Raw genomic sequence first — 20,328 nt, 5'->3', positions numbered from 1 at the left:
ATCCTGGCAATACTTCTAGGATTGGTATCTGATAAGGATCAGATAGCCAGCTAAACTGATTAATTTGAAGAGGGTTTAAAAAGGATTATTGCAAAGAATTGTGTGTGGTATAGAGAACTCCTAAGAAATAGTGTAGTAACTCTAGAACAAATAACTTCTGAGAGCTCTAACTTTCTCTATTTTTGAAAGTTCATGAAGTCATAGAGGTCATGAGCAATGGAGGAGAGCTTTGAAATGGGTCACCTGGTAGCAGTTATGATCTAGGTCCAGGGATGAAGCCAGCTGTGGCATCTTTGAAAGAAAGGAAAATGGAGAAAACCACTCAGACCTCTATCTCTTCCCCACCAATGACAACTACAGGCTAAACCGATTAAGGACATAGAGGCCAATGGAGCCCACTCATGTAGTTAATACAGTTGAATATCATGGAGCACAGAGGAGGTTCAAAAGATGGAGAATGAATTTTGAAGGACAGAAGAAAGGTATACAACATTTAGCACAAGTATCAGTATTGTTGAACAAACAATACTTTAATATGCAGATAAAATATGAATACATATTTCTATAAATGATATACATGCACATATATGGCTTAGTTTAGCTTCTACACAAGTCAAGAGAAAAGAGAATACAAATTATGAATGACTATATTATCACCAGGAAATCATAGTCTCAAAAAAAATAATTCTCCATTATTAAACAATACGCACAATTCTCTTTAATTGTCTGGTTAGGCATTTCCTAAGCTTATGAAATCCTGAGGGTGTTGCAGGAATCTGCCACTCTGGGGAGCCGGAAACTACTATAAAGATATGTGATGGAAGCATATTTGAATTCTGTTGAGGTGATGGCATTGCTGAGAACTTTAGGTAAGTTTTCTGATCCAGATGTTAGAGGTAGATGGAATTTTTACTTGTTCCTCACAACCAGGATGAAGGTCATGTATATACTATGATATCTTAAGTGCTAAACAAAGGACTTCTTTTAAAATATCTTCACCACCCTCCTACTACAATTTCTGAAACTGTCGAGTTCCCAAGGAGAAAGAGCACATCTTACTCTTAGATTCCAAAAAAGGCAGTTAATATCACAGAAAAAGACAAGGGAGAAAACAACTAGGTACACAGACAATCAAGTAATACAGGAACCATTTACAACAAAAACAGTGTCCTTAGATCTAGACAGCATCTGGGCAACAGGATGAAGTAGCTGAGATTACCAGAGATTATTAAAGGCCAAAGACATCCTGAAAAGCTAAAATCCCTTTCAGTTTGATACACTGAAAGAGAGTATCATATAATATGGTCTACGGGTAGCAAACAGGGCCAGACTACCTCAGTCAGATTAACCAAACAGAAGTCAATTCTTTAACCCACTCCCTTTTATTCCTTTTTTTTTTTTTGAAGGGAAATGCATTTTATTTTTCTAATAATAAATTTATTTTTATTGGTGTTCAATTTGCCAACATACAGAATAACACCCAGTGCTCATCCCATCAAGTGCCCCCCTCAGTGCCCGTGACCCATTCACCCACACCCCACGCCCTCCTCCCCTTCCACCACGCCTAGTTCGTTTCCCAGAGTTAGGAGTCTTCATGTTCTGTCTCCCTTTCTGATATTTCCACCAATTTCTTCTCCCTTCCCTTCTATTCCCTTTCACTATTATTTTTATTCCCCAAATGAATGGGAACATATAATGTTTGTCCTTCTCCAATTGACTTTTTTCACTCAGCATAATACCCTCCGGTTCTATCCACGTCGAAGCAAATGGTGGGTATTTGTCATTTCTAATGGCTGAGTATACAATATTCCATTGTATACATAAACCACATCTTCTTTATCCATTCATCTTTCAATGGACACCGAGGCTCCTTCCACAGTCTGGCTATTGTGGACATTGCTGCTATAAACATCAGGGTGCAGGTGTCCCGGCGTTTCATTGCATCTGAATCTTTGGGGTAAATCCACTCTCTATCCAAGGAAACGTATGCCCTACTTGTTTCTGTGCCTGCAGAGCATTCAAAGTAGATCTGTTCATAGCTCATCTCGTTAAAGGTAAAACCCTAGGCAACTCCTCTTTAACTCTTCCAGTCTTTACAACATTGTAATGGCAGGCAGACTTCTGTGATAAAGAATAAGAATAATATAACTGAGCGGAGCCCTTGTGGCTTCGTCAGTTAAACACCCAACTGGATCTCCACTCAGGTCTTGATCTCAGGGCTGTGAGTTCAAGCCCCATGTTAGGCCTCACACTGGGGATGGAGTCTACATAAAGAAAAAAAAGAATATAAATGATACTTATTTCAGCATTTGTCAGACTTGATCTATGGACAATATGTGTACAAGCCCTTGGGCTGCTTTACTGAAAATAGGCTCATAGGCCCTTTTCACAGCCTGCTAAAGTAGAAATTCTGGAGCATGGCCACATGACCTTACAATCACAGAATTTAGGAAGCACCTGGGGGTTTACGACGTGCCAGGCCACTATGCCCACTCCTTACTCGAGTTATCTTCTTTACAACAGCCTACAGAGATACGTTATCCCTGCCTGACACATGAAGAAATTAAGGCTTTATACTGTTGACTAGTGATGGCCAACCTGAATCACTGTTAATCTCCTAAAAGTCAAATGCTTTTCCATGATATCTTAGGTATCTCTGATTGAGAGCACTCAGCTCTGATTTTAGACTCATGCTCCCTATGCATCATGACACATGAGGATGGAAAATCTGTTGTTGATGTGAAAAAAAGGATCTTCACAGACTCCATTTAGGCTAAGAAATATTGGGTAAGCCTTTTGCATAGGCAGATGCCTTTGTTTCTTCCTATTTCTGTTTGCAAAGTCAAGGAAAGGATTACTAGTGACAGAAAATGCATGTGGGATATCATACAATTCTGCTATTGGTTTAAGAGTAAAATGACAAAATTAGCAGTCACCCAGAAAATCAATTCTATTGCTTTGTTTCTTTTTCCAAATAGGGATGCTCATTGCTTCATTCATGTATTCATTCAATATTTATTATATGTCTACTATATGCCAGATATTGTTCTAGGCACTAAGCATATAATAATGAATGAAACAGACAAAACTTCCTGCTCTCGTGGAATTTACATCCTACTGGGCTCTTATCTCCCCTTGGCCCCAGTAACCCTGTAACCCAAAGTAGAAGTTTCCACTCAAAGATATTCTCCAGGTATTTTCTATTTCTTCACATAATTCCCAGAAGAACCTTATCATAAATCCAAAGTAAAATACAAACCTGTGGAGTGGAGTTTATTCACAGACTGATAACATCCTTTAAGGAACATTTTTAAATGTGTCCTTGAATTTTTGCCTGCCACATGGATCAAGGGCCCATTTAGTAAGCAGTACACAGGATGAAAAGGTTTTAGACTTAGGGACTACTCTCATCAAAAGAAAAAAAAAAATGCCCCATCCTGCACAGCCAGTGTCTTAATGGACATTTGTGCATTGAAAAAGATCTTTGTTATTGTGTGAGTTTGGAGTCTACTCTGCTTTACAAATAAACACTACATTTTGCAAGATTTTACTATAAATCAACTCACATAGGAATTCAAAATGGAAGGAAGAGGCTCATTTATTTTGTTTGCAACTTTATCAAGAACTATTCACCTTGTCAGAAAAATCCTATCACCGATGGAAATGCCACTCCTGATATTGGAATTACTAATACATTTGTGATGACTCTACATATATGTATAATCATTTGACCAAATGTTGCAGGATTTACATATGAAAATTCATGTTACTTTAGAATACATCCTGTAATTATTACCATGGAATAGTTACATTATGAGCTACTTTTCTTTTTTATCATCTTTGCAATTAGAATTAGATGTTTTACATATATATGCAAACATGTTTGTAAGTAGGTTGTATTCACCATAAAACCATTTCAGCTTGATAAAGGAAGTATCTTAAATGTTTGTTATAAAGTGGAAATTTTTGAATGTGATAAAATTGAGGACTATTACTATAAATAATATCCAGTTGGGATAAGTGTCTTTTTAAAGATTATATATGACCAGCTATAACCTGAAGAATAATATTAAGTCCCAGGCTTTAGACCCAAAAGATTTACAATGACATCACATATTTTGTTATTTGACATAACCAGATGGATTAATTGTTTTGGGCTCCACTCTAAAGTTTCTCTGATTTTCAATTTATTTCTCTTCCTGAGAATTTGATAAATGTGCCAGAGGCTTCTTCACAATAAGATAAGTGAGGGGAGAGCTTGTTTGGTGATTGTGGAGTGAAACTGTATTGAAGACATACAATTTTACCTTAGGGTTTGGGGCTGGGCTTGAGGATTAAATTGGCAGGAGACAGATTGACAGGAGAAAAGCACACAGATGTATGTAACATAAATGTTACATGGGATAAAACCTTCACAAGGAAATGAACGCCCCAAAATGTGACAAAAACCTAAATGTTTTTTGCAAGGTTGAACAAAGAGGGGCAACTTTGGAAGACTTACTAAAATATGGGGAGGCTAAAGGAAGGGAATTATTTTAAAGAGAAGAGCCAAAAGCAATTTCAAACCTTACTCCAAGGGACAGTAATTCAGACATTGGGGTATTAGCATAAAGATGGACATAATGATCAGTGGAATAGAATGGAGAACCCTGAAATAAATCCTTGCACTTATGGTTTGGGTAGGTAAGATAATGTTTACCAAAAATGCCTAAGTTCTAACCCCTGAAATCCATGAATATGTTAGAATACAAAGGAAATGGAAGTTAAAGTTGCCAATTACCTGACTTTAAAATAGATTGTCCTGGATGGCTCAGTCAGTAGAACATGCAATAAAATCCTTATATGATCCACATCTTAGGAATAAATGAACACTTACATCTTATTATAAATTAATTAATTTAAAAAATGGATTGTCTTGGATTACCACATAGGCTGAATATAATGACAAGAATCCTTAAAAGTGAAAAGAGATACAAAAGACTTAAGAGTCAAAAAAAGGTGTGGCCATAGAGATACAATGATGCTGACTTTGAAGATGGAGAAGACGGACCATGAACCAAAGAATGTGAGCAACCTATAGAAGCTGGAAGAGGCAAGGAAATGAATCTTCCCTAGAGCCTCCAGAAAGGAACACAGTCCTGTCAACATTTTTTTTAAGATTTTGTTTATTTATTCATGAGAGACACACAGAGAGAGAGACAGAGACACAGGCAGAGGGAGAAGGAGGCTCCTCGCAGGAAGCCTGATGAAGGACTCAGTCCCAGGACCCTTGGGTCAAACCTGAGCTGAAGAAAGATGCTCAAGCACTGAGCCCCAGGAGTCTCTCTCAGTGTCTAAGTTTAATTAGCCTTTCCCCTAGTACATTTTCACACCGTCATCCAGTTTCATTTTCTTAATATGTCTAACATTAACTGAAAATATTTCTACATGTATTTGTTTATTATGTAGTCCACCTTCTAAATAAAGTCTCCATAGAATGGGGGTCAGCCCTCTTGTCCTCACTGCTGTATCCCAAAGCCTAGAGGATACCTGACACTCAATAAATAGTTTCATGGGATGCTTGGGTGTCTCAGCAGTTGAGCATCTGCCTTTGACTCAGGGGGTGATGGCAGAGTCCTGTGGAGTCTCAGATCAGGCTTCTTGCAGGGAGCCTGCTTAACCCTCAGCTTATGTCTCTGCCTTTCTGGTCTCTCATGAATAAATAAATCTTTAAAATATATTTTTTCATAAAATTTTGATAAACCCCAAACATTCAAGCTTTCCTGTTTTAAATGCATTTCATTGAAATGAATATGTGACACTCAGAAAGCTCCCTTCATCTGCCCTACTTAAGCAAGATTCCTGCTCTGATCTCCCTTGCCCTGACATCCATAGTCTTGACCACATGTCACAGGCCTAACACAGAGAATGTTCTGTAGTATTGGCTCAGGCAATTAAACTCTTCACTCTTTCACTTCTAGGTGAGATCTCTTTAAGCCATGGAGAGAGGCAATCATACAGTGACTGAATTCATCCTGGTGGGGTTCACGACAGACCCAGTGATGCAGCTGGTCCTGTTTGTGGTATTCCTTGGCGTGTACTCTCTGACTGTGGTAGCAAACGCCACCCTCATAGTTTTGATCTGTAATGACTCCCGGCTGCACACACCCATGTATTTTTTCATTGGGAATCTATCTTTTCTGGATCTCTGGTATTCCTCTGTCTACACTCCGAAAATCCTCATGACCTGCATCTCAGAAGACAAAAGCATCTCCTTTGCTGGCTGTGTATGTCAGTTCTTCTTCTCTGCAGGGCTGGCATATACTGAGTGTTACCTGTTGGCTGCCATGGCTTATGACCGCTATATGGCCATCTCAAAGCCACTGCGCTATGCTCAGGCCATGTCTATAAAGCTGTGTGCTCTTTTGGTAGCATCCTCATATCTTGGTGCTTTTATTAACTCTTCTATCATCACCAAAAGAACTTTTGCCTTGGACTTCTGTAGTGGCAATGTTATTGATGACTTTTTTTGTGATTTGCTGCCTCTAGTGAAGTTGGCTTGTGGCAGAAAAGATGGCTACCAGGCTATACTGTACTTCCTCCTGGCCTCCAATGTCATCACCCCCACAGTGCTCATCCTAGCCTCCTACCTGTTCATCATTGGTGCCATCTTGAGGATCCGCTCCACCCAGGGCCGACTCAAAGCCTTCTCTACGTGTTCCTCACACCTGGTCTCTGTCACCTTGTACTATGGCTCTATTCTCTACATCTACTCTCGTCCCCGATCTAGCTATTCTTTGGACACAGACAAAATAGTTTCTACATTTTATACTGTGGTGTTCCCCATGCTGAATCCCATGATCTATAGCCTGAGGAATAAGGATGTGAAAGAGGCTCTGAATAAACTCATTAAATAAATCAAGATTCTCTCCTTCTCAGAAGATGCAATGACAATTTTTGATCAGGTTACTTACTATATTTCAAGAAGAGCTGCCATTGTGTTCCATCAGGATTAAGAATTCTTACAATGCAAGTTAAAGACTTTGCACCCTTGATCCATGACAATTTAAGAGAAATAAGACAAAATTAGAGCAGTTTAGGAGATAGAATTTAAATGCAAAATTTAAGAATTTTTTTTGAATTTCATGTTATTCTAGACTAAAACTAAATGAAACATTTTAAATTCTCCTTTACATTCAAAATATAACAGAACACCTCACTTTATAGTGAGAATATTTATGACTGATTGATATACACAGAATAGGATCTATCCAGTTAGGTCCTGAAAATAGGAGCAAATACGCTGAGTTAATTTTAAATATTTTGCTATGAAAGTTAATTGGTTGAAATTATCCCTTTCTATTGCCTCACCTGGATTTCTTAAGCGTTTTTATCTACCTTTTGCCCTCAGAAGCATTTGCATGAAGACCCAGAGGTACCCATGAAATAATTTGGTACGATTAGACTCACCAAGCATCATTTCTCCAATCTATATTTCTTACATATGTCCCTCAAGGAAAAATCTATCGCGTTTCTATAGATATGATGTTTGTAAATCACAGTGTAAGTACCAGAGTTCCTCTTTTATTTTACAAGGGTGAACTTGCAAGGTCTTCCACATCCAAATGGTGACATTCTGAGCATCAAAGCACAATTATGATGATAAAGAATGATAACTACAGTGAGCTGAAACAATTTGAGAAATAAAAGTCTATGACTTCCCATTACTCAACAGAGAAAAATTCTTATATGTTATACACACAGGTGGTGATAAATTAAAAATATGGTAACGTACATTTAATTTTGGTTTTTAAAGGTACAGCAATGAAGATATCATTTGCGTTGATACAACATGAATATGTTCTTGTTCTAGTGGTAAAATAACTTGTAAACTAACAAACACCACAAGAAAGTGAAAGTAAAGCAAGTAGTCCCCCAAACAGTACGAGCTCCACACGGAGCAAGAAAGACTAATCACCATCAGCAATAATACATATTAAAGTGTAAAGCAAATCCAAGGTATGTAATCAGTATGAGTCTTAACACATATACCCCAGTAGAGACAGAGCACAACCGTGTAACTCCTAGATGTTTGATTCACACAGTGCTCTAAAATGGAGAGCTATTCATGCTAATTCAGATTCTCATTTTCTAAAAACATTTTCTAAATAATAAGAGTAAAATTCATATAAAATATATCCTTTGTAAGTAGTGTGAACAGGTCTAATCAGGTATTTAATGTTGGTAATGAAACTAGAAAACCAATCATTGCATAGGGAAACATCATTACAAAAGGCAAAACTGGTATAATAATACCCAATTATCACAAATCATGACTTTTACTACTATAAAGATGTTCAAAGTACTAATCAAGAGCTATTATCTTAATTTTTTAGAGAAGCAATCAAGTCCTATTTTCCAAATTATTATTATTATTATTATTATTATTATTATTATTAGTGCTGCTGGATTCTTTTATTAGCCAAGAAGGACAAAGAACAGGTAACATCACAGGAAGTCAGACGGACAGACGGATCACAGGACAGAGTCTCATGCTGCACTACGCAGGAGGCAGGGCAGGGAGGGGGGAATCTGAGTCTTGATTTTTTTCAATTAACAGAATGAATAAATAAGGTACACAGTGTTTTTGCCACGGCCTGGCACGACCTCTAAGCACAAATGGTCAAGAAACAGCTGGTTTGGAAAGCAGTCTGTACAGCCCGCCAGCTGCGGAGTCGGGGTAGGGGCCTGGGCCCTTGGACCATGCTCTGGGGGAGGGGGGTGAAGCAATAGCGAGATGGAGACCTCCGATAAGAGGGAGAGGTGGGGCCTGAGGATTTCCTGGAAGGGACAGCCAGAGACAGAGCCTCTTGAGCCTGCAGTCCTGGAGGGGCCCACCCCAAGCCCGTGCCCTGCGACGCCCTCCTGTGGCTCTCTAGCCGCCTGCAGTAACACTTGCTTCTAATGTTTTAGAATATGTTTAAGTTTGGCAGTGTGGTCGTTAAGAACACTTGGGAATGCTTCACCTGCAGTTTATGGTTGGGAAGCCTTCAAAAGAATCTCCCATATTAACTTTTAATTAATTACACTACGGATTCCTAAGGGAATTTCATTACTCAAATACCAAATGAGGTTTGAAGCTTAAAGAAAGTAGTTTCTCCTTCTCCCATTGACTTTTCACTCAGCATAATACCCTCCAGTTCCATCCACATAGAAGCAAATGGTGGGTATTTGTCATTTCTAATGGCTGAGTAATATTCCATTGTATACATAAACCACATCTTCTTTATCCATTCATCTTTCGATGGACACCGAGGCTCCTTCCACAGTTTGGCTATTGTGGACATTGCTGCTAGAAACATCGGGGTGCAGGTGCCCCGGCGTTTCATTGCACCTGAATCTTTGGGGTAAATCCCCAGCAGTGCAATTGCTGGGTCGTAGGGCAGGTCTATTTTTAACTCTTTGAGGAACCTCCACACAGTTTTCCAGAGTGGCTGTACCAGTTCACATTCCCACCAACAGTGTAAGAGGTTCCCTTTTCTCCACACCCTCTCCAACATTTGTTGTTTCCTGCCTTGTTAATTTTCCCCATTCTCACTGGTGTGAGGTGGTATCTCATTGTGGTTTTTTTTTTTCATTGTGGTTTTGATTTGTATTTCCCTAATGGCAAGTGATGAGGACATTATATGGTCTCATTCATCTGGGGAATATAAAAAATAGTGAAAGGGAATAAAGGGGAAAGGAGAAAAATGAATGGGAAATATCAAAAAGGGAGACAGAACATAAGAGACTCCTAACTCTGGGAAACGAACTGGGGTGGTGTAAAGGGAGGTGGGCGGGGGTGGAGGGTGGGAGTGACTGGGTGACGGGCACTGAGGGAGGCATTGATGGGATGAGCACTAGGTGTTATTATATATGTTGGCAAATTGAACACCAACAAAAAATAAATTTATAAAAAAGTAGTTTCTCAGTTGCATTAGTTAGATATACAAGTTTTACCAAATTAAACACTGTTCAAAGTCCACTCCCTACCTTGCTTTTTGTCTTACTCTGGATAATTCACTCTTTCTCAACACCTCAGTTGGATCAGAATTCCTTGACAAGCTGTCCATAATTTCTTATTACAAGGTCTGATCTTTCATCATCTTGTTTTTATTTGGTTGCAGTACTTTTCATCTCAAGGAAGCCAAGAAGATACTATGAAATGTAGTGCTCAATCCCGTGGGTTCCAAACAATTCTTGATCTCAACCTGGACCACTAATTTTTCCCAGGTGATTGAAATCAATCACCATGCCCAGTGAGAGCCCTCTTGGATCAATGCATGAGGAGGCCTATATGGCCAGAGTACAGTCCCTGATTCTAAATAATCAGAGCATTGAAGGTGCTCCTTTAAGACATTCTACCCTTGTGCACATAGACTGCAACATACTAAGGATATTGTGATGTGTAGGGAAATTAAATTCAAGTGGGCCATTTCATGTAATTGTAATAGAGGCCACAGAGGTCAGAGTTCTACAAAAGGAAGACACTAAGGTGGACTTAGAACTTCAAGGATTTCGTTAGGGGAAACAGTTGTGTCTGTGTAAGAGAAAAGAGAGAGGCAGCCAGAAGAACAACAAATGCCACTACACCATAGGCAAGTATAGGCACACATGAAGAAGATAGGGAAGGAAGATGGGCAAAAGCATCCTAGACCATTGTCCAGTTTATGGTAAGCTCAGCAAGGTAAGTACTTGAGCCAAAATTAGCCATCAAGCCAGTGCCTAAGAGGGATAGTCCTGCATTGCTATCCTTGCTGTGCTCAGTCATTAGGTAGCAGCAGTCTCTGGGCAGCATAACATTGGTACAAATGGGGAAATGTGTTTCAAAGCTCAGCAGCTAAGACCTGTGCACAATTATACTCGGTGTACCTGGAGCTTTGAAAGGCTCACATTCCTGGCCACCACAGGTACCATGCCAGCCTTATCCCCTCAGTTCGTAGACATGTACATTCTTCAAACAGAAGATGGAGCCATATATTGGCTGCCGTTTTAGAGCATGCAGCATACTTAGCAGATATCTCAACAACCATGACTAAGTGTTCATATACCTTTCCGCGATTTGTCCAGGCTAATCAGTTCTCAATTAGACATAAAGTAAAACCAACTATTTCTGTGGATTGGGGGGGGGGGGTGGAGATTGTTACTATTCTTTTCCATCTAATGTATTTCTCAGTAGAGACAATATTTGATGGGATACCATGTTCGCAAAAAAAAGGCATTATGTAAGTCTACATCTGCAGGTGCCAGCAGGAAAACAACTGGTAGGAAAGTGGGTACTGTAACCCAAATAAATCTCCTAAAAATGTGATTATTGTGGAAAGAAAGTCATTAGCTCTGTAATCTTGAATTAGTAAGAAGTTGTGCAATCTAATCACCCTGCTAGCCAAGGGGTTCACCAATCCTCCCAGAAAATGATGGCATATCAAGGCACAGTTGTGACCTCTGTTGTTGGCGTTTGGGATACCTAACAGTGGAAGAAGAGAAATTAGGCATGGTGAAGAAAACCATGATGTTGAGCCCGTTCCAGCTGCAATAGCCGTTTGTACAAGGGCATGTTGAGCATGAACAGGAGAAAGAAGAGAAGGAAGCTGTGTGGAGAAAGAGACTGACATTCACAGAGCCTGTCACTTCAACTACCTGATTAGTGACAACCTCCCAGTATATGCATGTGTGGAAGAATCGGGCACATATGGGTGAACACAAATGGTTTAGGATATCTTCTAAACAAAGTATATGACTCTGCACATACAATAAAATATACTCGTCTCTCAGCCTCCTCCACAGTGACCTTAAAACGCATTGTTTATTTCTTAAAAGGTACAACTGCTTCATATTAGTGTATGTCTGTTGAACAGTATGGACTTTGAGGATACAGTACTGTTTCCAACACAAATTGACCCACTCCATTTATTTCTCAAGATAAAAGCTATTATTCCTGACTCCCTTCTTTAATCTATCTGTAAAATGTGTTCTCTCATGACTTCCACCTTGCAGATCCGAAATTCTTTTGCCTCCAAAGAAAGGAGTTAAAGGTGACAGATTGGGATCCCCACTCATATCCTCCATTTCTTTGATAGAAACACTAATCTTCGCCCTTCCTCTCAGGTTTAGATTTGTTTGTTAGTTTTTTTACTGTCGTTTCAGAGCAATTCAACTTCTACTTGAACCAAAGACCTTGAAACTAATAACCCTCATTCCAAGGGTCAAAAATGGAATTGATATGAGGATCCCATTTCACTCTGTGTATATGTCTACATATCGATAACAATATTATATCTGAGTCTGGGTACATAATGATCAGTTATATACCTGGTCCCATTAGACCCATTGAAAGATGCACTCAGGCCATTTTTCCATTACCCTCACAGGCGAGTATATACCTCTAGTGTTTTCCTCCTCAGTAAATTAAAGTCAGTTCAGGACCAATAACTAATAACCCACAGAAGATCAGGGCACTTCTGCTTTCCTAAGGGATTACCCTCATGAAGGGCAGCCAGCCATCCCCAAGATGGCTTCAAGGAAGATGTACAGTGTATGTCTTGGCTAATTTTCAGGATCTCTCTCCAAAGAGATCTTACTTCACTGTAAGTTTGTGTTTTCAATACTGTAAAAAGGCCATTGAAACAGGTCAGAGAATTGTATAAGAGGTTGTAATTACCTACTAGAACATCCTGAGCTATTTTTTATCCAATTAAAAATGAAATTCTTTACTTTACAAGAAAATATCCTGAGCTATTTTTTATCCAAGTAAAAATGAAATTCTTTACTTTACAAGAAAATATCACTTTGGTTGGTTTCCCATTGACGTCACTCCTTAAGAAGCACCTAATCTGTGAGACATTACCACAAGTTCCTGAACAAAATACTCGGTTACCACCCACCTTTGACCTACTGGGCAATTCTTTCCATCCTGTCTCTGAGAGTTATTCACTGCCATATGGCTTCCTGGCTGCCTGGTTGTTTAAGTCAATAGTCCAGCTTTAAATGGCAGCAGAAGCCAAATCACTACGTGATATTTATGGCATGCCTCTGTCCCACAGAAAAATAATGCCTTGCTCTCTACCTGTCCTTCATTCCATGAAGCCACTGGTGATAATTTAAGTAAGTTTGATGCTACCGGATGCAATACGTGACCATTGTCCAACTTCCCACCATGACGATTTATATGCTTACCCTTCGAATACATGAAGGATCCAATCCCATTTGGATTATCTCCTGGCAATACTTCTAGGAATGGTATCTGGTAAGGATCAGATAGCCAGTAAACTGATTAATTTGAGGAGGGTTTAAAAAGGATTATTACAAAGAATTGTGTGTGGTATAGAGAACTCCTAAGGAATAGCGTAGTAACTCTACAAATAACTGTAACAAATAATAGTAACAAATAACTTCTGAGAGCTCTAACTTTCTCTATTTTTGAAGGTGCATGAAGACATAGAGGTCATGAGATATGGAGGAGAGCTTTGAATGGGTCAAAAGCTAGTAGGAGCTATAACCTAGGTCCAGAGATGAAGTCAGCTGTGGCATCTTTGAAAGAAAGGAAAATGGAGAAAACCACTCAGACCTCCATCTCTTCCCCACCAATGACAACTACTGGATAAACCCATTAAGGACACAGAGACCAAAGGAGCCCACTCATGCAGTTAATACAGCTGAATATCATGGAACACAGAGGAGGTTCAAAAGGTGTAAAATGGATTTTGAAGGATAAAAGAAGGTATTCAACATTTAACACAAGTATCAGTATTGTTGAACAAACAATACTTTAATATGCAGATAAAATATGAATACATATTTCTATACATGATATACATGAACATATATGGCTTAGTTTAGCTTCTAACAAGTCAAGAGAAAAGAGAATACAAATTATAAATGACTATATTATCACCAGGGAATCATAATCTAAAAAAAAGAACTCTCCATTATTAGACAATACATACAATTTTCTTTAATTGACTGGTTAGGCATTTCCTAAGCTTATGAAATCCCGAGGGGTTGCAGGAATCTACCACTCTGGGGATCCGGAAGCTACTATAAAGATATGTGAAGCATATTTGAATTCTGTTGAGGTGATGGCATTGCTGAGAATTTTAGGTAAGTTTTATGATCCAGATGTTAGAGGTAAATGGAAATTTTTACTTGTTCCTCACAACCAGGATGAAGGTCATGTACATGCTATGATATCTTAAGTGCTAAACAAAGGACTTCTTATGAAATATCTTCACCACCCTACTACTATAATTCCTGAAACTGTCAAGTTCACAAGGAGAAAGAGCACATCTTACTATTAGATTCCCAAAAAGGTAGGTAATATCACAGAAAAAGACAAGGGAGAAAAAAACAACTAGGTACACAGACAATCAAGTAATACAGGAACCATTTACAACAAAAACAGCGTTCTTAAAATCTAGAGAGCATCTGGGCAACAGGATGCCTCAGAGCCTCAGCTACTTACCGGAGATTATTAAAGGCCAAAGACATCCCATAAAGCTCAAATTCCATTCAGTTTGATATACTGTAAGAGAGTATCATATCATATGATCTCCAGGTACCAAACAGGGACAGACTACCTCAGTCAGATTAACAAAACAGAAGTCAATTCTTTAAGCCACTCTCTATCCAAGGAAACGTATGCCCTACTTGTTTCTGTGCCTGCAGAGCATTCAAAGTAGATCTGTTCATAGCTCATCTCGTTAAAGGTAAAACCTTAGGCAACTCCTCTTTAACTCCTCCAGGCTTTACAACATTGTAATGGCAGGCAGACTTCTGTGATAAAGCATAAGAATAATATAACTGAGGGGTGCCCTTGTGACTTAGTCAGTTAAGCACCCAACTGGATCTCCACTCAGGTCTTGATCTCAGGGCTGTGAGTTCAAGCCCCATGTTGGGCTCCACACTTGGTATGGAGTCTACTTTAAAAAAAAAGAGGATAAATGATACTTATTTCAGCATTTATCAGACTTGATCTATGGACAATCTATATATAAGCCCTTGGGCTGCTTTACTGAAAATAGGTTCCTAGGACCTATTCACAGCCTGCTAAAGTAGAAATTCTGGAGCATGGCCACATGACCTTACAATCACAGAATTTAGGAAGCACCTGAGTGTTTACGATGTGACAGGCCACTATGCCCAATCGTTACTCACGTTATCTTCTTTACAGCAACCTACAGAGATACGTTATCCCTGCCTGACACATGAAGAAATTAAGGCTTTACACTGTTGACTAGTGGTGGCCAACCTGAATCACTGTTAATCTCCTGAAAGTCAAATGCTTTTTCCATGATACCCTAGGTATCTCTGGTTTAGAGCACTCAGCTCTGATTTTAGACTCATGCTTCCCAATGCATCATGACATATGAGGATGGAAAATCTGTTGTTGATGTGAAAAAAAGAATCTTCACAGACTCCATTTAGGCTAAGAAATATTGGGTAAGCCTTTTGCATAGGCAGATGCCTTTGTTTCTTCCTATTTCTGTTTGCAAAGTCAAGGCAAGGATTAGTAGTGACAGAAAATGCATGTGGGATATCATACAATTGTATGAGTAAAGAGTAAAATGACAAAATTAGCAGCCACCCAGAAAATCAATCTATTGCTTTGTTTCTTTTCCAAATAGGGATGCTCATTGCTTCATTCATGTATTCATTCAATATTTATTATTTGTCTACTATATGCCAGATATTATTCTAGGCACTAAGCATATAATAATGAATGAAACAGACAAAACTTCCTGCTCTCGTGGAATTTACATCCTAGTGGACTCCTATCTCCTCTTGGCCCCAGTGACCCCATAGGCCCATGCAAAGTAGAAGTTTACCACTAAAAGATATTTTCCAGGTATTTTCTTTTCTTCACATAATTCCCAGAGGAACCCTATCATAAGTCCAAGGTTAAATACAAAGCTGTGGAGTGGAGTTTATTCACCAACTGATAACATCCTTTAAGGAACATTTTTGAAATGTGTCCTTCTATTTTTGTCTGCCACATGGATCAAGGGTCCATTTAGTAAGCAGTACACAGCATGAAAAGGTTTCACACCTGGGGGCTACTCTCACCCAAAGAAAAAAATATCTCATCCTGCATAGCCAGTTCTTGATGACATTTGTGCATTGAAAAAAATTCTTTGTAATTGTGTGAGTTTGGAGTCTACTCTGCTTTACAAATAAACACTACATTTTGCAAGATTTTACTATAAATCAACTCACGTAGAAATTCAAAATGGAAGGAAGAGGCTCATTTATTTTGTTTCGAACTTTATGAAGAATTATTCACCTTGTCAGAAGTATCCTATCACTGATAGAAATGCCACTCCTGATATTGGAATCACTAATACATTTGTGATGACTCTACACATATGTATAGCCATTTCACCAAATGTTGCAGGATTTACATATGAAAATTCATGTTATTTTAGAATACATCCTGTAATTATTACCATGGAATAGTTACATTATGAGCTACTTTTCTTTTTTATCATCTTTGCAATTAGAATTAGATGTTTTACGTATATATACATGTTGTGGAAACGACAAAGTGATGGTAGATTGAAATAATCTTTTATTTTTATTTTATATGTTTTTTCACTAGGGCCATATCTCCTCAATCCCCAAAAAAAAGAGAAAAAAATTTTTTTAAATGAGAGTAACGTACAAGTTTTTGTACACATAAAGTCATGCTCTATCTCACAAGAGCAGCTGATCACAATTTGTTTCAAGAATCAAGGTGTCGATATGATCGCATATGGATAAATCTAAACAACACTTACCCTAGAAAGAAAAAAATGAAAAAAATGCAACTAAAAAGAAAAAGCAACATCAAAGATTTTTTAGTGGTGAGAATCCTCACTTATATTACAAGTTAATGTAGTTTTTTAAATAAAGGGAAAAACTGGGCATAAATTCCTCCTTTCCTTTGGCTTAGTGAAATCATTTATTCAGTATAAAATCCTGATATGTTCCACATATTAGGGATAAATGTACATTATATCTTGTTATAAATTAATTAATTTTAAAAACGCATTGTCCTGGATTATCACCTAGGCTGAATATAATGACAAGAGTCCTTAAAAGTGAAAAGAGAGGCAAAATTGTTGAAAGTCAGAAGAAGATGTGGCCATAGAGATACGATGGTGCTGACTTTGAAGATGGAGAAGACAGACCATGAACCAAAGAATGTGAGCAACCTGTAGCAGCTGGAAGAGGCATGGAAATGGATCCTCCTTGGAAGCTTCCAGTAAGGAACACAGTCCTGCCAACATCTTGATTTCATCCCAACTGGACCCACTTTGGACTGCTTTTTAATCTACAAAACTGTAAGATAATATATTTCCATTGTTGAAAGCCATTCCGTGTGAAGTAATTTGTTACCAGGGTGATAGGAAACATATAATGGTGAACTGATTTTGGACAAGGGTGCCAAGACAATCCAGTAGGGAAAAAATAGTCTTTTCAACAAATGCTGTTGGAATGAGATATCCGCAATCAAAAGAAAGACGTTGTACCTCCACTTCACACCATATACAGAAGTTAATTCAAAATGGATCGTTAACATACATGTAAGAACTAAAACTAGAACCCTTGGATAAAACAGAGCAAAGTCTTGTGAACTTGGGTTAGTCAATGGTCTCTTAAATAAGAAACCAAGAGCAAGCAAAAATAAAAATCTAAGTTGGACTTTCTGATATTTCAAAACTATTGTACATCAAAGGAGAACTTCAAGAGTGTAAAAAGAAAACAGAGAATAGGAGAATATATTTGCATGTCTTATATCTGATCATAAAAGGCTTATACATCTAGAAAATTTAAGAAGTACTACAATTCAACGATGAAAAGACAAAAGAAACTCATAAAAAGATAAGCAAAGGAGATAAAACTAATAAAAAGATAAGCAAAGAGGATAAATAGCCATTAAACACTTGGAAAGACATTTAACATCATTAGTTATTAAGAAGATGTAAATCAAGGGGTGCCTGGTGGCTTAGTTCAGCATCTGGCTCCTGATTTTGGCTAAGGTCATGACATCAGACTTGTAGAATAAAGCCCATGTCCAGCTCCTCGCTAAGCGGGGAGTCTGGGATTCTCCCTTTCTCTCTGCCTTTCACCCCTCCTTTCTTTCTCTCTCCTTCTCTGTTGCCGTCTCTCTCTCTCTCTCTCTCTCTCTCTCTCTCTCTTTTGTCTCTCTCTCTCTTTCTCTCAAGTAAATAAATAAATTCTTAAGAAAAGAAACTGTAAATCAAAACCACAATTATATACCACCTCACATCCAAGTATCTAAAAGATAATTACTTGTATAAGGATGAGGAAAAGCTGGAACCCACATACTTTACTGATGTGATTGAAAACTTGCAGGGTTAATTTGGAAGACAGTTTGGTAATTTCTCAGGATGTTACTTAAAGGTACATCATGTGAATCAGCAATTCTACTCCTAGGTATCTTCTCAAGACAAATGAAAATATATGTCCATACAAAGTTTGTACGAGAATGCTCATAGCAGCATTTTTCATAACTGGCAAAAGTAGAAAATATAAAACATGTGTCAGTTGATGAGTGAGTAAACAAAATACGGTGTGTTCATATAAAGGAATATTACTTGGCAATAAAAACAAAGTAATGATACATGCTACAACATCAATGAAAAAGAAAAATACGACAAAATGGCCTATTTGGGGGTGGCATATTTTACCACCTTTCAAATGTCACCACCTTCTCAACCACGGGGACTTTCCCATCTCTTGTGGACTTGAAAATTTTGTGTATTTGTACCTCACAAACAAGAAAAGACTTTTCCCTCTCAGAGTCTAAGTTTAATTTCCCTTTCCCTTAGTTCATTTTCACCCAATCATCCAGTTTCATTTTCTTAAAATCTCTAACATTAACTGAAAATATTTCTACATGTATGTGTTTATTTAGTATGTAGTCACTCTTCTAAATAGAGTCTCCATAGAATAAGGGTCAGCCTTGTCCTCACTGCTGTATCTCAATGCCTAGTTGACACCTGGAACTCAAGAAATATTTTCTTGAAAAAAAATGAATAAGCCCCCAAAAGCACTCAAGCTTTCCTGTTTTAAATGCATTTCATTGAAATGAATATGTTGACACTCAGAAAGCTCTTCTCACCTGCACTAGTCAGGCAAGATTCCTGCTCTGATCTCCCTTGCCCTGACGTCCATAGCCTTGACCACATGTCACAGGCCTAACACTGAGAATGTTTTGTAGTATTGGCTCAGGCAATTAAACTCTTCACTCTTTCACTTCTAGGTGAGATCTCTTTAAGCCATGGAGAGAGGCAATCACACAGTGACTGAATTCATCCTGGTGGGCTTCACGACAGACCCAATGATGCAGGTGGTCCTGTTTGTGGTATTCCTTGGCGTGTACTCTCTGACTGTGGTAGCAAATGCCACCCTCATAGTGTTGATCTGTAATGACTCCCGGCTGCACACACCCATGTATTTTTTCATTGGGAATCTATCTTTTCTGGATGTCTGGTATTCCTCCGTCTACACACCAAAGATCCTCATGACCTGCATCTCTGAAGACAAAAGCATCTCCTTTGCTGGCTGTGTATGTCAGTTCTTCTTCTCTGCTGGGTTGGCATATAGTGAGTGTTACCTGTTGGCCGCCATGGCTTATGACCGCTATGCAGCCATTTCCAACCCCCTGCTGTATGCTCAGACCATGTCAAGTAGACTGTGCATCTGTTTGGTTGTATACTCCTATACTGGAGGTTTTGTCAATGCAATAATACTTACCAGTAACACATTCACATTGGATTTTTGTGGTGACAATGTCATAGACGATTTTTTCTGTGATGTCCCACCACTGGTGAAATTGGCATGTGATGTGAAGGAAAGCTATCAGGCTGTGTTGTACTTCCTCCTGGCCTCCAATGTCATCACTCCCACGGCGCTCATCCTTGCTTCCTACATGTTCATCATTGCTGCCATCTTGAGGATCCGCTCCACCCAGGGCCGTCGCAAGGCCTTCTCCACATGCTCCTCCCACCTGGTCTCAGTCACTTTGTACTATGGCTCCATTCTCTACATCTACTCTCGCCCAAGTTCCAGCTATTCCCTTGAGAGGGACAAAATGGTATCAACATTTTATACTGTGCTATTCCCCATGTTGAATCCCATGATCTATAGTCTAAGGAATAAGGATGTGAAAGAAGCTCTGAAAAAGCTCATCTGGTTAACACAATCAGATGTCTAAGTTGATATGTTTCTCAAATCAGTGCTCAGGAAAAAAGGGCTGCTTCAGGAGAAGTTTAGGGAACTGACTTTTTTAAACAACACCCCTTTTTT

General features: G+C 38.7%; 2 protein-coding genes across 2 annotated transcripts; both read left to right on the top strand.

The window, feature by feature from the left end:
* Positions 1-5,978: 5,978 nt before the first annotated feature.
* LOC121472184 (olfactory receptor 9G1-like) lies at positions 5,979-6,896 on the top strand. The gene has a single exon (XM_041723311.1). The coding sequence runs from the start codon at positions 5,979-5,981 to the stop codon at positions 6,894-6,896; it is 918 nt and encodes a 305-aa protein (XP_041579245.1).
* A 12,404-nt stretch (positions 6,897-19,300) lies between these two features.
* Positions 19,301-20,236, top strand: LOC121472182 (olfactory receptor 1013-like). The gene has a single exon (XM_041723309.1). It carries the CDS (start codon positions 19,301-19,303, stop codon positions 20,234-20,236), a length of 936 nt encoding a protein of 311 aa, XP_041579243.1.
* Positions 20,237-20,328: the final 92 nt, after the last annotated feature.

This window comes from Vulpes lagopus, chromosome 11, assembly GCF_018345385.1.
Source record: "Vulpes lagopus strain Blue_001 chromosome 11, ASM1834538v1, whole genome shotgun sequence".
NCBI classification, from domain to species: domain Eukaryota; kingdom Metazoa; phylum Chordata; class Mammalia; order Carnivora; family Canidae; genus Vulpes; species Vulpes lagopus.
This window is presented reverse-complemented; position numbering and strand designations above follow the sequence as displayed.

Coding starts and splice junctions, on each gene's coding strand:
- LOC121472184 (XM_041723311.1), top strand. CDS start 5,979: ATGGAGAGAGGCAATCATACAGTGACTGAATTCATCCTGGTGGGGTTC.
- LOC121472182 (XM_041723309.1), top strand. CDS start 19,301: ATGGAGAGAGGCAATCACACAGTGACTGAATTCATCCTGGTGGGCTTC.